At 45.1% G+C, this 12,986-nt stretch overlaps 1 protein-coding gene across 4 annotated transcripts; it reads left to right on the top strand.

The window, feature by feature from the left end:
- Window positions 1-203: 203 nt before the first annotated feature.
- Window positions 204-12,647, top strand: CENPA (centromere protein A). 4 transcript variants are annotated; one of them, XM_070798988.1, is made up of 5 exons: window positions 204-5,317; window positions 8,206-8,315; window positions 8,826-8,903; window positions 9,189-9,348; window positions 12,431-12,647. In XM_070798988.1, the coding sequence occupies exons 1-4, from the start codon at window positions 5,167-5,169 to the stop codon at window positions 9,321-9,323; spliced, it is 474 nt and encodes a 157-aa protein (XP_070655089.1). In that variant the 5' UTR covers window positions 204-5,166; the 3' UTR covers window positions 9,324-9,348; window positions 12,431-12,647. The 4 variants fall into 4 exon arrangements, with proteins under 4 accessions (XP_070655089.1, XP_070655088.1, XP_070655087.1 ...); XM_070798987.1 differs by lacking the exon at window positions 12,431-12,647 and adding an exon at window positions 9,594-11,613; XM_070798986.1 differs by lacking the exon at window positions 12,431-12,647 and adding an exon at window positions 10,172-11,412.
- Window positions 12,648-12,986: the final 339 nt, after the last annotated feature.

Below are 12,986 nucleotides of genomic sequence, written 5' to 3'. Positions count from 1 at the left end.
TCCTGCATGGCACATGGTGCAACAAAAAATAAAAATAAAAAAGTGTTTTGTTTTTGCTGTATAGCAAAGTGAATCAGTTATACATATATCCACTCCTGTTTAGATAGACAGGTAAAAGGCCTCTGTAATGGCCTTTTCTTATAGGTCACTACAGAGTATTGAGTAGAGTTCACTGTGCCGTACAGTAGGTCCTTATTAGTTATCTGTTTTATATATGGTAGTGTGTATATGTCAATCCCAGCCTCCCAATTTATCCCTCCCTTCCCTATCCCCCCTAGTAACCATAAGTTTGTTTTCTACATCTGTCTTGTCTCTCTCTCTCTCTCTCTCTCTCTCTCTCTCTCTCTCTCTCTCTCTCTATATATATATATATATACACACACACATATAGGATTTCTATCCCATAATTCAAACTTTGAGAACTGATGTGCTCTAAGAACTGGATCCGTCAGAGAAAACCAGAGAGTCAGATGTGTAAGGAAGGAGCTGGAGCCCAGCACAATGTTTCCTAGTGAAAAGCCTTTGAGGGCGGGGGCGGTGGGGCCAGGGAGAGCGGCTCAGCGCTCAGAGCTGTCAGCTCCTTTGGAAACTGTGTCGCAGAATGAGCAGGTGTCTTCCAGGCTGGGAGGAGAGGAAGAGGAAAGTCATTCTAGGAGCAAGGAACAGCTGGTGAAAGCACAGAAGTGTGTTAAGTGTGTAACCAGATGATGAATTCAAGAGCTGCAGGTGAGTAGCTTGGTTTGCTGGCCATGAGTACAACACAGAGAGTGGCAAGAGACAAGGCCAGAGAGTGGCACAGGCCCCTGGGTAGTGCTGTACCTTTAGGCTTTGCTGAGCCACTAGAACTCCATCCTAGGATAGCAGGGTGCCAAAGGAGTGATGAAACCCAAATTGTTTGGAAAGATCACCTGGTTGTTATATGGAGACAGGTTTGACTAGCGTCAGGAGGTACTAAAGGCAAAGACTGGTAAAACGCCCATTGGGGACTTCCCTGGTGGTCCAGACGCCATGCTTCCAATGCAGGGGATATCGAATCCAATCCCTAACCAGGGAACAAGTGTCCCACATGCCATGTGGTGCAGCCAAAAAATTAACAAAAAAAACACTGGTTAATTAGGGTCTAAACTATAGAAGGGCTTCCCTGGTAACTCAGATGGTGAAAAATCGGCCTGCAATGCAGGAGACCTGAGTTTGATACCTGGATCAGGAAGATCCTCTGGAGGAGGGCATGGCGACCCACTCCAGCATTCTTGCCTGGAGAATCCCACAGACAGAGGAGCTTGGCGGGCTACAGTCCATGGGACCTCAAAGAGTAGGACGCAAGTGGCAACACTTTCAAACTAGAGAAATGGTGGAGAGGATGAAGATCAGAGACATTCAAAGAGTAGACTTACATTTTCGAGCTCTTGGCTGTTGGATGGTCTATTGTGTAAGCTGTCACCAAAGACTAGGTCTCCTGGACCAGGCTTCAGCCCACCCCCCATCACCAGTGGACCCACTGAGCATCCCCAAGCACAGCTCCAGCCAGCCAACTCAAGGAGATACTGCCTTAAAGGTCCATAGACCCACATCAACCTAGTCTGCCTGTTGTTGAGAGTTAGTTGTTACCATTTCAAGGTAGGCAGGAACTCTCACCCAAATTCTGAAACAGCCAAGGGGGAAATCACCATGGGCATCACAAAATCAGAAGTCATCAGTACAAAATAGTGTTTTGTTTGCTTTTATTTACAAAATAAATGTCAGAGGAGGAAAGGGCCACCAAAATTGGATGCAGAATATTATTCTCAGGTTCTGTTCCTCATTCTAAGGTAAAGACTTGGGTTCCATTGCCTCTTGATGCAGTGAGTAGAGTTCTTGACTGTGAATCCAGAGTTGCAGATCTGGCTCTAATTAGTGGCCTGAGAAGCCCCTTCCTCTCCAGGCATCAGTCTCCTTGTCCCACAGATAAAGGAAGTGAACCAGATATATTCACAGGCGTCTCCAGGAATCTATGGTCTTTGTTCCTACTGATGGTCCAGAGATTCTTCCGTGCTGCCCAGCAAGGGGCACCAGGGACTCTGGTTGGGGCTCATGCATACATGTTAAGTTGCTTCAGTCATGTCTGACTCTGTGTGACCCCATGGACTGTAGCCCACCAAGCTCCTCTGTCCATGGGTTTTGCCAGGCAAGAATACTATAGTAGATTGCCATGCTCTCCTTCAGAGGATCTTGCTGACCCTGGGATCAAACCCATGTCTCTTGAGTCTAACCCACAGTGGCAGGTGGGTTCTTTACCCACTTGGGGCTTTACCCACTACCTGGGGCTCATGGTCTATCTTAATACCCAAAGAAAAGGAGCCCATTTGGGCACGGAGTTCACTCATAATTCAGTCAGCCACTGCCATTCAAAAAGGGTGATGCCTGGCCAGATGCCAGCCCCAGACCCACATATATACAAGGACTGGCCCTGACCTCTCCAGAAATCAGAATTCTTGTCCTTGGGCCAGCCTCCCATTCTCCCAGAAGTGCCAAATCCTGCTCTGAAGATGATGGTCCTGGTGTCCATTCTGATCCTGACTTTGATGCTAGATGGGTCCCTTCACAATTAGGTAACTTGTTTGTCTTTCATACTTTTCATGTCTCTCCATGGTCAAGTGCAGTTTACAAATTATTGTTTTTCATGTGTGCAGAGAGCATATCCTAGGGATCATTAACTTGCTGAGCTCACTGAGCAGTATGTGGGTCTCCTGCCACCAGTGCTTAATTGTTTGGTGGTTTTGCTAAGAAAGCACTGCTTGGTCTTGTGTTTAAGTAAACCTGCTCTTTTGAGTAATCATTAACTTACAGGGGTCTCCCATGTTCTACTTAAAATCCCCTAGTGTGATTAACTACTTACTTACCTATTTTCTACCTTATTTCTGTTGTTACTCAGTCGCTCAGTAACTACTAGGGATGCAATGTTGTGCTAACATTTGTGCTCAGTCGCTCAAGTGTATTCAACTCTTTGCAACCCTACGGACAGCAGCCCGCTCAGCTCCTCAGTCCATGGTATTTTCCAGGTAAGAATACTGGAGGGGGTTGCCATTTCCTACTCCAGGAGATCTTCTAGACCCAGAGATCAAATCCGTGTCTCCTGCATCTTCTGCACTGGCAGGCAGTTTCTTTACCACTGAGCCACCTGGAAACCCACCTTTTTTTCTACTTACTTCTAATAAGGCAAAGAAGGCACTCGAGGTCTAAAGCAAAATGAGTGAAGATTTGCTTTGTCTGACTAACAGGTCTTGAGGACTAGTATAGTAGGACTTTGTGCCTCTGTGTCACTGAATAACAACCAGCCTTCTGTCATTCGACTATATCTCAGTGGGTTCAACCAAACATTCCTTTCCTTCCCCGCCTCCCCTACCCTTTCCTTCCCCTCCTCCCATATCCTTCCTTTCTTTCTGTCCTTCCTTTCTTTCTTATTGTGGTAAAATATACACAACATAAAACTTACCACATTGACCATTAGTTAAGAGTGGAGTTCAGTGGCATTAAGTACACTTACATTTGCTGTGCAGCCCTCACCCATCATTCATCTGCAGAACTTTTTCATTTTACCAAACGACAACTCTGTGCCCATTAAACAATAATTCTCCTTTCCTCCCTTCCCCCAGCCCCTAGCAATCACAAACCTACCTTTCTGTCTCTATGAATTTGACTATTCTAGGCTTCTCATATATGTGGCATCATACAATATTGGTCCTTTTGTGTCTGGTTTATTTCGTTTAACATAATGCCTTCAAGATTCATCCATGTTGTAATATGTATACAAATTTCCTTGCTTTGGTAAGGCTGAATAATATTCCATTGTATGTGTATACCACATTTTATTTATTCATTCACTTAGACATTTTTGGCTATTGTGAATAACACTGCTATGAGCCTTATTGTACAGATACCTGTTCAAGCCTCTGCTCTTTTTTGGAATATATATGCAGAAGTGGAATTGCCAGGTCATATGGTCATTCTATGTTTAATTTTTTGATCCACCGCCATACTGTTTTCAACTGTGACTGCACCAATGTGCAGCCCCACCAACCAGCAGTGAATAAGGGTTCTCTAAAATCACTGATTTTGTAACATTCTTCCTGATTACAGGTTACTATAGAACATCTAGAAAATGTAAAATAAACAAAAAAAGCATAAAACCCCCTTTATTCTAACTATCTACTTCTACATTTGCCCTCAAGCATATTATCTCCCAACAGAAAGGGAAGGATCGTTTCCCTTGGGATGATTCTATTGAAAAGCTGGAACATGTGATCCAAGAAAAGAGCTGAGGCCTGCCCTGCTTGATCTCATAGTCAGAGTCCCCATCCTGGCTATCCCACGACCCTAATCATTAATAGCGTTCAGGATGAGATAGTTGGATGGCATCACCGACTTAATGGACATGAGTTCGGGAGTTGGTGATGGACAGGGAAGACTGGCGTGCTGCAGTCCATGGGGTCGCAGAGAGTCGGACATGACGGAGCAACTGAACTCAGTTAACGCTCATTTCTTTCTTTCTTTTTTTTTTTTTAACGCTCATTTCTGAGTCGCATTCGTGGGGTGTTCGGGGTGACCCTAGTCTCAGGCGAGGCACAGAATAGTCACATTCTCCTTGGGCCTGTCTCCGAATCTTTAAAAGCCAATTTAGGATTAATAGAGCAAAACGTAAAATATTTGCGCAAAGTGATTCGTCTAGAGAAATGCGTTCCACACACGTACCGTCTACATGGTTAGAATGGAGCTTTCTTTTTCCGACCAAAAGCCACAGGACTACTTGGGTCTAATCCATCAAGCATGCGGGCCTCTCCAAGCGAGCGGAGGGCCGGAGTAGTTCCCGCCTCCTTTCTCTTCTTCAAGTCTCTATTGGCTGGTTCCTACCGTCAATCCGCCTCGTCCCTGCAGTCTCCTCCTATCACCACCGCCGTTAGCCCCTCGGGCCTGTGCTCTCATTGGTCCTCCCCGCAGTCGCTCTTTGCTAGGAGCATTCCGAGACAGCCACTGGGAGTCGCTGGATTCGGTTTTTAAAAAACGCCGCCACTGAATTGGCGGCGGTGCGGGCAATTCCAATAGCACCCAGGCGCCCGGCCCTCCCAGCCTCTGCCCCCGGACCCAGAAGATCTAGAAGGAGCCGCAGGGCTCCAGCCCTGCGCGCCCGCCATGGGCCCCCGCCGCCAGAAACGCAAGCCCGAAACACCAAGGAGGCGCCCCGCGAGCCCGGCTCCCGCCGCCCCCCGGCCGACCCCGTCCTTAGGTAACCCGCCACGATCCCTTTTCCTCCGAGCCGGTCTGCCTGCAGCCTGCCTGTGCGGTGGGTACGGACCCAGTCCGCGTGCTCATTTCACAGACGAAAAGCTGAGGCTTCTTGCTGATTTGGGATCGAGCCCATTCTCCCAATCCCGGTCCATTGGCCTTCTTCTACAGGGGGCAAAGCAGTTGTGTCCAGCATCTGTACGGAAGCAAGGTCCAAAACCCGGAGGGGACTGAGGAAAGCAGTTTCGAGGAAGAGAAAGGACTGGCTTAGACATTCTTGATGATTCTAACAGCGTGGATTGACTGCTTACCACTAGGCATTATGTTAAACTCTTTATACGAAGTTACTCAACTTTATATTGTGCCCATTTTACAAATGGAACAACAGGCTCAGACAGACCTGCTAACTTGAGCAAGGTCATCCAGTCTGCGGGACAGACTGGGTGAAAAATCCCACAGGGATTTTTTTAAATCAGTGTTTGTGCTTTTTTCAGTCGCAAAAATTATTGGCTACTTTTGGTGACAACTTCACAAAAGTTTTGTGACAACAACAGTTTTACTTTTGGAAGGTGCCTGTTTAGGTATTCCGGGGGCCGGGGGGGGGGGGGGGGGGAGGGGGTGATTTGATTTTTTTTTTCCTTCAGTGAGTAGCTGTGTTGGGCCTTAACCAGAGTGCCGTAACTCAACCTGTTCTCTCACCTTGTCCTCTTCCAGAGGTATGTGCCTGGAAAGAAGACTGGTCTATGGTCCTCAGTTTCTGGGCTGTGGTCTGGTGGATGGGAGACCTAACCATCAGCAACCTCTTTACTTGTCTCCTGCTCCATAGCTAAGAGCAGGGAGAAGAAAGTATTATCGGTTTTTTGTAGATGTTGCTATAGTGCATAGAATTTTTTTCTTTCCTAAGAAGGCAATGGCACCCCACTCCAGTACTCTTGCCTGGAAAATCCCATGGATGGAGGAGCCTGGTGGGCTGCAGTCCTTGGGGTCGCTAATAGTCGGACACGACTGAGCGACTTCCCTTTCACTTTTCACTATCATGCATTGGAGAAGGAAATGGCAACCCACTCTAGTATTCTTGCCTGGAGAATCCCAGGGATGGGGGAGCCTGGTGGGCTGCCGTCTATGGGGTCGCACAGAGTTGGACACGACTGAAGCGACTTAGCAGCAGCAAACATAAATAACCTTTGCAGCTAGTGAACTTGCTGAATTCTCTCGTGAATCCTAATAGTCTTTCAGTTGCTTCAATTGAAATTTTCAAGCGAGCTATTATATTATGTACAAATAATGACTTTTGAATAGTTTTTTCATTTTTATACATTTTCTTTCTTATTTTATTGTTACGGAGGCCCTGAGACTAGTGTCGCCATGGGTCTGTTTTCCCCTCTTCCCAGTGACCCTTCAACTCATTCCAATCGACTCCTCAAAACCATTACCCCTGTGTCTAGTGCCTTTGAACTACTCCTGTCAAGGTCACCAACTACTTTTGTGTTGCCAACTTTATTAGACATGCCTGTGTCCTTCTCTTACCCTGTCTTTCAGAAGCATTCGACACAGTGGGCCATTTCTTCCTCAAACCCTCCATCCCCCTGACTCCGTGGTACATACACTCTGTAATTTCTGCTCAGTGGTTAGTGCCTATGCCATCTCTTGAGCAAGTTGATGTTGGACTTCCGTGGTCTCCTTTTTCTTTCTTTCCCTTCCCCAGGGGGTTCATCCCTCCTTTTGACTCCAGTAGGACTCCACTCTGACAGCTCTCACATGTTTATCTCCAGCCTGGGTCTCACCTCTGACTCCACATACCTATGTCCAACTAGTGTGACTTTGGGGTATGTCACACTAGTTCAGTTCAGTAGCTCAGTTGTGTCCGACGCTTTGCAACCCCATGGACTGCAGCACACCAGGCTTCCCTGTCCATCACCAACTCCTGGAGCTTGCTTAAACTCATGTCTATAGAGTTGGTGATGCCATCCAACCATCTCATCCTCTGTCATCCCCTTCTCCTCTGGCCTTCAATCTTTCCCAGCATCAGGGTTTTTTCCAACGAGTCAGTTCTTCACCAAACATATCTTAAAGCAAACTTTTGGTTACTCTCCTCCTGCCTCTTCATCCTCAGTTTCCCCCATTTCAGTAAATGGCACAACCTCCCACAGCCAAAAACCTGGAAGAGATTTTTCATCCTGTGCCCCATGTCCATCCAATCCAAATGTAAGTTCAGGTACTTCTACCGCCACATCACGTCCTAATCATGCCACTTGTTTGCTTTTCTACTCCCACAAGCCTCATCGAAGCCCCCACCCTAAGCTGGCTATGACATGACTTCCACTCTTGTCCCTTTTCAGTACTTTCCTTACATAGGAGCGGGAGTGATCTTTAAATAAAAGTGTATCGTCTCTCCGTCCTGCTTAAAGCTCTTCCATGGCTTCCCATTACGTTAGGATTAAGGTAATGCGTGAAAGAGTTAGCATTTAAATTAAGACCCTCAAAGGATCATCACTGAGGGTCAGTAGGACCCTGAAAGGATCATTTATTCATTCATTTAACAAATATTTATGTAGCACTGATCCACTGTTCTCCAGTTGCTGAAGATTACCACAATGACTACAATAGACAAAAATCCCTGCTTTGGAGAGCCTGTTATCTACAGTCTACTATTTGGCTTCCTGGGTAGCGCTAGTGGTAAAGAATCTGCCTGCTAATGCAGGAGACGCAAGAGACAGGGGTTCGATCCCTGAGTTGGGAAGATCCCCCTGGAGGAGGGCGTGGCAACCCACTGCTGTATTCTTGCCTGGAGAATCCCATGGACAGAGGAGCCTGATGGGCTACAGTCCAGGGGGTTGCACTGTCGGACACGACCGAGCATGCACATTTGGCAGTTTGATGGCCAGGTTGCAGCACACCACCTATTTTCCACTGCCTTTTACTCTATGACTCTACTCTTTTTCTCAGGCACGTCCTCCCGTCCACTTGCTCGCCGGAGACATACAGTCCTGAAGGAGATCCGAACTCTTCAGAAGACCACACACCTGCTGTTAAGAAAGAGCCCCTTCTGCCGCCTGGTGAGCTCCAGGGAGCCTCCCGCCAACCCCTGTGCAGCCTCCTTTGTTTAAATTTCCCGGGTGTTGGGGCCCTGTCATCTCTTGCCCAAACGGCAAGGGACCTCTTCTATAATCTGATCAGGGACACTTCAGCTCCTGAAAACTGGATCCTGCCGAGGGCAACTTCTCATTCTTTATAGAGTTCGTTTCTAACCCCCACCACCTTTGAAACTGCTCTTTGATTTTGTAAAAGGAACTCTGTCATCCAACCACCCTCTCATCCCTTCTCCTGCCCTAACAGATTGTCTCCTCCTCCCCCCACACCATGACCAGGATAGATGTGCCCATCTCTAACCTCCCTGGAGTTGACACCTAGTTAGGTGTTAGCTACTAGTTAGGTCCCAAGGTTAAGCACCAGGAAGGAAGAACAGAAGTGAAGATTCATGGAGGCTCATGGAGAGAGTCTGTCTTCTTTGAGTCTCCTTTTCCTCTCTACTCTTCCCTTTGCTCCCCATCCCCGCTCTTTCACAGGCAAGAGAAATATGTGTTCAATTCACTCGTGGTGTGGACTTCAATTGGCAAGCCCAGGCCCTGTTGGCCCTACAAGAGGTAAGAAAGGGGCCAGGGGCCAGTTGGGTGAGGGGTGAGAATGGGAGAAGGATGAGGCTGAATATCCGCTCCTTGAAAAGAGCAATGGAATACCCCAAGTCTGGAGGCTGGATTCTGGTCTGGTAGTAGTGGAATTCCGTGGCAAAGTTCAGTCTCGTGCTGTAAACAATCTTTCCTGTAGTTTTTTGAGCCCTTAGAGGCTGAGTTTTTAGCAGGTCCCTCAGCAAAAAGCAGCCCACATCCCCTGGTCATTGTCAGTCTTTCTGATTCTCTTTGTGTCCACAGGCGGCAGAAGCATTTCTAGTTCATCTCTTTGAGGATGCCTATCTCCTCTCCTTACACGCCGGCCGCGTCACGCTCTTCCCGAAGGATGTGCAGCTGGCCCGGAGGATCCGAGGCATTCAGGAAGGGCTTGGCTGAGCTCTGGCCACCCGCCCAAGTCTCTGTAAGCATTTCCTGCTCACCAGAGAGTGAGCAGACCTTGCGGGGAGAGCACTCAACTGCCCACTGCCAGGGCGGGAATTTCTCTGAAAGAAGCTTCTTTCTCCATCCTGACTCCTTTGCTGCCTTGCCTCCCCTTTGTTCTCTAGGAAAGCTTTGACCTAGTTTTAACTTGAATGTTTGGGATTCTGCGGCTCGTGTCCTTTTGTACAAATTTATTTTTCAGTTTTAATTTTGACTTCCCTGTAGCTCAAATGGCAAAGACTCTGCCAGCCATATAGGAGTTCTGGGTTCAATCCCTGGATCAGGAAGATCCTCTGGAGAAAGGAATGGCAATCCACTCCAGTATTCTTGCTTGGAGAACTCCATAGACAGAGAAGCCTGGAGGTCTACAGTTCATGGAGTCACAAAGAGTCAGACACGACTGAGCAACTAACACACGCTTATTTTTCAATTAAATAATGACCAGATAAACTGAATCTGACAGAGTTCATCCTCTCTGTTTTTCAAGGACTAGATGACCTTGTGGGATTCTTTTGGGTTTGATTTTTTAATTGGAAAGTAATGGCTTTACAATGTTGTGTTGGTTTCTCTGGTATAACAACACGAATCAGCCATAATTATATAGTATCCCCTCCCTCTTGAGCCTCCCTCTCCTCTAGGTCATCACAGAGCGCCAGGCTGGACTCCGAATGTTATATAGCAGCTTCTCCCTAGCTAGTTATCATTCACACATGATAGTGTATATATGATGACCTTGTTTTGATTGAAAGAAAGTTCTTATTTTTGAAAATGCCTTGTTAGTTAATATGATTCCTGAATTTCAGGGTTGATACCAGAGCTTCTGCCTGTAGCCAGGACCAGATCCATGGAGTACAAGGTGTTGCCTGGACTTGCTCTCTCAAAGCAGAGCGTGCGAGTTGTTTTTGTAGTTAGTTGTTTTTTAGAAGAAGACTGCATGGCTTTCCTCTGTAACAGAGGCAATATATGAGAGAATCAACACATTCCAGAAATCCCGAGAATAATTTTCAGATGAAGAGACTCTAAGGTTGACTTCACTTTGCAAATTATTCATGTGACTGATGATTTGGAAGACATCAGACTTTCTAGGTTATAGGCAAAAAGGATATTTACTGATTATTTTAAATCTTCTTGTACCATTTAAATTTTTTTACCATATATATATATTTACTTTTATTTAAAACATGATGGAAAAAAATAAGAGAAAACCAGTCAGTTGCATGGAAGAGCCTGGTGCATCCAGCGTACAAATCTCTGTCTTCAGATTGACTTCATCATTAACGGCAGAAGCAAGTTTGTACGTGGACTGTACCTGTCAACAGATTATACAGCTTTTCAAAAACTCAATTGGGATGAAAATAGAAAATTGTTAAGGTTTGATGTTCTGGCTCCTTCTGGTAAATTCCTGCCAAAATCATTCAGAAATTCCAACTTGTAGAATTTATTTTATTCTTTATTTGCAAATCATAGACAATGTATCATAATTTATACTTCAGAATTTTTCATTCCAGGATTTTAAAGAGCCTTTTCAATGTTTTTACAGGTATTTTTATAACTTCCTTGTGGAAAGAGAATAAAAATTATTCTTAATGAAAAAAATTTGAAGCAAAGTTACTGTTATACATAGATTATACTATGTTCTTTGTGTGTTAGCATTAAATTCTTCATTTGGACACTTTGCCAACAACCACAATTTAAACAAGAGAATTGAGGGATGTATCTTTGCCTCCAGTGGAGTAGAGTATGAGCCAATAAAATCCTTGCCCTTCTCTTGTAACTGAAAGCAGTTTAAGAGACTTCCAGGGAAATAGGAAGTGCCACCTGAAGACGTTTAGATACTGTGTGTGATGAAAATGATTAGTGAGGGTGGATACTAATAACGATGCATCAGCCAACTGAATTCAAACTAAAGGGAAGGACCAAGTTCTGTTGTTTGATAAATTTTAACCCTTTGTAAAAACCTTTTCCTGTTCGACATCAACTCATTTTTATGTAAACATTGAAATAAAGCTTATCTATGAATACATTTAAAGTTCTTGTCAGGGTGTTATTAATCAGAAGATTATGCATGCATGCATGCAAAGTCGCTTCAGTCATGTCCAACTCTGTGCGACCCCATAGACAGCAGCCCACCAGGCTCTGCTGTCCACAGGATTCTCTAGGCAAGAATACTGGAGTGGGTTGCCATTTCCTTCTCCATCAGGATTATACTCTTCCTCTAATTTTCTTAAAATTGACACTTCTCTGCTCTCCTAAAATTGTACTAACCAGGACCCCACTGCAACACATGGTCACATGTCACATTCAAATGCCAGGCAGGATGTGTGCTCAGCACCACAGAGTAACATGTATAGTAATCATACCATAACCTGAGAATCTGATGTTACAATTTACTATCAACTTTGAGCTCTTACATAGCTGATGTTGTTGGAGTTTCGTTTTCTGTTTTCCCTACTTTCTGGGTGATTTCACCAACATCATTTTCTAACCTTTCCAGTGAGGTTTTTATTTATGCTTTCACATTTTTTAATATCCAAGAACTCTCTTCATTGCAGTGCTCAGGCTTCTCATTTCGGTGGCTTCTCTTGTTGCAGAGCACAGGCTTTAGGCCCATGGGCTTCAGTAGTTGTGACGCACAGGCTTAGTTGCTCTGTGGCATGTGGGATGGGCTCTCCCCAAAGCAGAGACTGAACCCATGTCGCCTGCATTGGCAGGCGAATTCTTATCCACTGTACCACCAGGGAAATCCTAGTTCTAGAATTTTTTGATTCTTCTCAAAATTGTCATGTCCCTTTTTATAATTTCTAGCTCCTTGTCGAAAATGTCGACATTTATATCCTTTAACATAGAAAGTAAGTTGCTTTGCAGACTATGTCTGTAACTCTCATAGACTCCCTATGAATCTGTTTCTATTTATGGCTTCTATTGATTCTTGCTCATTTTTTTTTTTCTCTTTGGTGTTGATTACACATGATTGTATGCCTGACACATCTATATGGGGAAATAATTTGAGGCCTAGAATGGTATCTTCCTCTAGAGAGGATTGGGTATTTTTTTTTCTACAGGTGCCTAGAGGCAGTAAACATTCAGAACCACCTTCACCCCAAGATTTTCTGAACCACCCAGATGATTCAAAGCCAAGGAGCTGTGTAGAAATCGCTTCTCGGGTGGTGGCAGGTGGGATTCAGGATGGGGGGACACATGTATACCTGTGACTGATTCATGTTGATGTATGAAAAAACATCACAATACTCTATAAAGTATTTATCTGCCAAGTGAAATTAATTTTTTTTTAAATTGCTTCTCATTCACTTTATTCCCAAGGTACAGGCAGCCCTCCAAAGTCAATTTATCACTCTTACCTTAGCAGGCCTGTACTTCAGCCTTGTCTCCCTAACTCCACAAGGTTACCAAAAGCATAGCTCATTCCTCAGCTACATCCCACGGGAAAATGTTAGGCCTAATCTGCTATTAAACGCATCTCTAGATTTCCAACTTCTCTTTGATCTTGGATCAATAGTTTCTAATAATCTACCTTGTTAGCAGTTTAATGCTTTTAAGAGCAAAAATATATTTGTCCAACTTTTTCTTTGTCTTCAGTAGGAGAGTGGTCCAAATGAC

Source organism: Bos indicus, chromosome 11 (genome assembly GCF_029378745.1).
Source record: "Bos indicus isolate NIAB-ARS_2022 breed Sahiwal x Tharparkar chromosome 11, NIAB-ARS_B.indTharparkar_mat_pri_1.0, whole genome shotgun sequence".
In the NCBI taxonomy this organism is placed as follows: Eukaryota; Metazoa; Chordata; class Mammalia; order Artiodactyla; family Bovidae; genus Bos; species Bos indicus.
This window is presented reverse-complemented; position numbering and strand designations above follow the sequence as displayed.